The 3,196-nt window shown below is 51.4% G+C and overlaps 1 protein-coding gene across 1 annotated transcript in view; it reads left to right on the top strand.

Moving 5' to 3' along the window:
- Positions 1-24: 24 nt before the first annotated feature.
- The window catches only part of LOC102033978 (small conductance calcium-activated potassium channel protein 2), an 8,989-nt gene continuing 5,817 nt past the window's right edge, over positions 25-3,196 (top strand). Inside the window, exons 1-2 of the mRNA XM_031065181.1 lie at positions 25-116; positions 1,409-1,827. Of these exons, the coding sequence (XP_030921041.1) occupies positions 93-116; positions 1,409-1,827 (443 nt within the window). The 5' untranslated portion in view covers positions 25-92. The remainder of the gene's footprint in view (positions 117-1,408; positions 1,828-3,196) is intronic.

The raw sequence follows: 3,196 nt of genomic DNA, 5'->3' as shown, positions 1-3,196 counted from the left end.
GTGGTTCTGTGGTGTGGTAGGAATCGTCGTATTCGTTCGCCCTGAAATGCCTTATCAGCCTCTCGACGCTCATCCTGCTGGGGCTCATTGTCATGTACCACGCCAGGGAGATCCAGGTGAGCGCACCTGGCCGGGGGTGGCACCTGGCTGGGGGGGAGGGTGGCACTGGCCTGTCCCTGTGTCAAAAAGAAAAAAAAAACCTAAAAAACAAGGAAAAACCCGACCCTTCTGTTGCCAAAAGGAAATAAAAAGAAGTTTTGGGTTTAAGGTAAAAGAAGTCATCCTTAAAATAATACTCCATGAGTTAATATACCCCGTAAGTTAATACCTCCTCAAATTAGCCCAAAAGCCCTCAAATTAACCCCAAACCCCCCTCAAATTAGTCAAAACTCATCAGATTAATCCAAAACCCCTCCAATTAACCAAAACTCCTCAAATTAACCCAGAAAAAACTAAAATTAACCAAAATATCCCCTCAAATTAACCAAGCCTCCTCAAATTAACCAAAACCCCTCAAATTAAGCAAAATCCCCCCAAAATAACTGGAAAACCCTTCAAATTAACCCAAAACTTCCTCAAATTAACCCAAATGCCTCAAATTAATCAAAAGCCCTCAAATTTACCAAAACCTCCTCAAATTAACCTGAAAACTCAAGTTAGCCCAAAACCCCCTGAAGTTAACCAAAATACCTCCTCAAATTAGCCAAAATACCCCCTTAAGTTTATCAAATGCCTCAAATTAACCACAAGATCCCTCAAGTTAACTAAAATACGCCCTCAAATTAACCAAAACCCCTGAAATTACCCCAAACCTCCTCAAATTAACCCAAACCTCCCAAAATTAACAAAAACAGCCACTTAAATTATCTCAAAACGCCTCAAATCAACCCAAAACTCCTGCAGCTGTTCATGGTGGACAACGGCGCCGATGACGGGCGCCGCTATTAACCAAATTAACCAAAATACCCCCTTGAATTTATCAAATACCTCAAATTAACCAGAAGATCCCTCAAAATAACTAAAATATGCCCTCAAATTAACCAAAACCCCTGAGATTACGCCAGACCTCCTCAAATCAACCCAAACCTCCCCAAATGAACCGAAACAGCTGCTTAAATTATTTCGAAATGCCTCAAATCAACCCAAAACTCCCGCAGCTGTTCATGGTGGACAACGGCGCCGACGACTGGCACCGTTATTAACCAAATTAACCAAAATACCCCCTTAAATTTATCAAAGCTGCAAATTAACCCCGAGATCCCTCAAATTAACTAAAACGCCCTCAAATTAACCAAAACCCCTGAAATTACGCCAAACCTCTTTAAATTAACCCAAACCTCCCAAAATTAACAAAAACAGCCACTTAAATGGTCTCAAAATGCCTCAAATGAACCCAAAACTCCTGCAGCTGTTCATGGTGGACAACGGCGCCGACGACTGGCGCATCGCCATGACCTCAGAGCGCGTCTTCTTCATCGCGCTGGAGCTGCTGGTGTGCGCCATCCACCCCATCCCCGGGCAGTACCTGTTCACCTGGACGGCCCGGCTGGCCTTCACCTACGCGGCCTCGGTGGCCCACGCCGACGTGGACATCATCCTGTCCATCCCCATGTTCCTGCGGCTCTACCTGATCGGCCGCGTGATGCTGCTGCACAGCAAGCTCTTCACCGACGCCTCGTCGCGCAGCATCGGCGCGCTCAACAAGATCAACTTCAACACGCGCTTCGTCATGAAGACCCTCATGACCATCTGCCCCGGCACGGTGCTGCTGGTCTTCAGCATCTCCTCCTGGATCATCGCCGCCTGGACCGTGCGCGTCTGCGAGAGGTGAGGGGCCGGGGTGGGCAAGGTCGGGGTTTGGGGGGTTTGTGTGGGGTTTTCATGGGCGGGCGCAAAGGATGTGGTTGAGGGGCTCCGTTTTGGGGTTTTTGTGGGTGGAGGCGAAGGTTGGGGATTGGCGGTTCCCATTTTGGGGTTTTTGTGGTGGATATAAAGGTTGGGGTTTAGAGGTTCCCGTTTTGGAGTTTTCGTGGGGTTTTTGTGGGTGGAGGGCAAGGTTGGGGTTTGGGGATTCCATTTTGGGGTTTTTGTGGTAGATGTAAAGGTCATGGTTTAGGGGTTCCATTTTGGGGTTTTCATGGGTAGACACAAAGGCTGTGGTTGAGGGGCTCCATTTTGGGGTTTTCGTGGGTGGAGGCAAAGGTTGGGGTTTAGGGGTTTCCGTTGTGGGGTTTTTGTGTAGATGTAAAGGTCGTGCTTTAGGGGTTTTTTTTTGGGGTTTTCGTGGGGTTTTCATGGGGTTTTCATGGGCGGGCACAAAGGATGTGGTTGAGGGGTTCCATTTTGGGGTTTTCATGGGGTTTTCTTGGGGTTTTCATGGGTGGAGGCGAAGGTTGGGGTTTAGGGGTTCCCGTTGTGGGGTTTTCATGGTAGATGTAAAGGTCGTGGTTTAGGGGTTCCATTTTGGGGTTTTCATGGGGTTTTCATGGGTGGAGGGAAAGGTTGGGGTTTAGGGGTTCTGTTTTGGGGTTTTCATGGTGGATGTAAAGGTTGGGGTTTAGGGGTTCCCGTTTTGGGGCTTTCATGGGGTTCTGAGTGAAGGGGTTTAGGTGGGATGGGGTGGGGGTGCAGCTGAGGAGGTATCGGGAGGTTTGAGGGGTGGGGAGACCCCCATGGTCAGGCCAGGCTGCTCTGGTGGGATGTTTGGGGTTTGTCAGGTGGGATTGTCCCCAAGCTCCTCCGTGTCACCCTGGGGTGGGGCCTGGTGGGGCTGGAGGTGACACAGAGGGGACCGAGAGCTGGGGGGGGTGGGTGGTGAGGGGATGAAAATTGGGGGTCCCTTAGAGGGAACCAAAGGTCTGGGGTCTCACAGAGGGGTCCGAAGGCTGAGGGTCCTGCAGAGGGGCGCAAAGAGCTGGAGCTGCCAAGGGGACCAAAGGTTTGGGATTCCACAGAGGGGACCAAAGGTTTGGGGTCCCACAGAGGGGTCCGAGATTGTGACATTGCCACCGAGGGGACCCTCCAGGACTTGCCCTCAGGACGCTCCTCATCTGCTCGGGAATGTCCCTGCAGGGTGCCAGGAATGTCCCCGCGGCGTGCCCACAATGTCCCCGCGGGGTGCCCGTGATGTCCCCGCAGTGTCCCCGCCCCTGCTGGCCCCGAGCCCCCCCAGCCCCCCGGGGGTCGCGCACTAACC

This window comes from Geospiza fortis, unplaced genomic scaffold, assembly GCF_000277835.1.
Source record: "Geospiza fortis unplaced genomic scaffold, GeoFor_1.0 scaffold248, whole genome shotgun sequence".
Classification (NCBI taxonomy): Eukaryota; Metazoa; Chordata; class Aves; order Passeriformes; family Thraupidae; genus Geospiza; species Geospiza fortis.
This window is presented reverse-complemented; position numbering and strand designations above follow the sequence as displayed.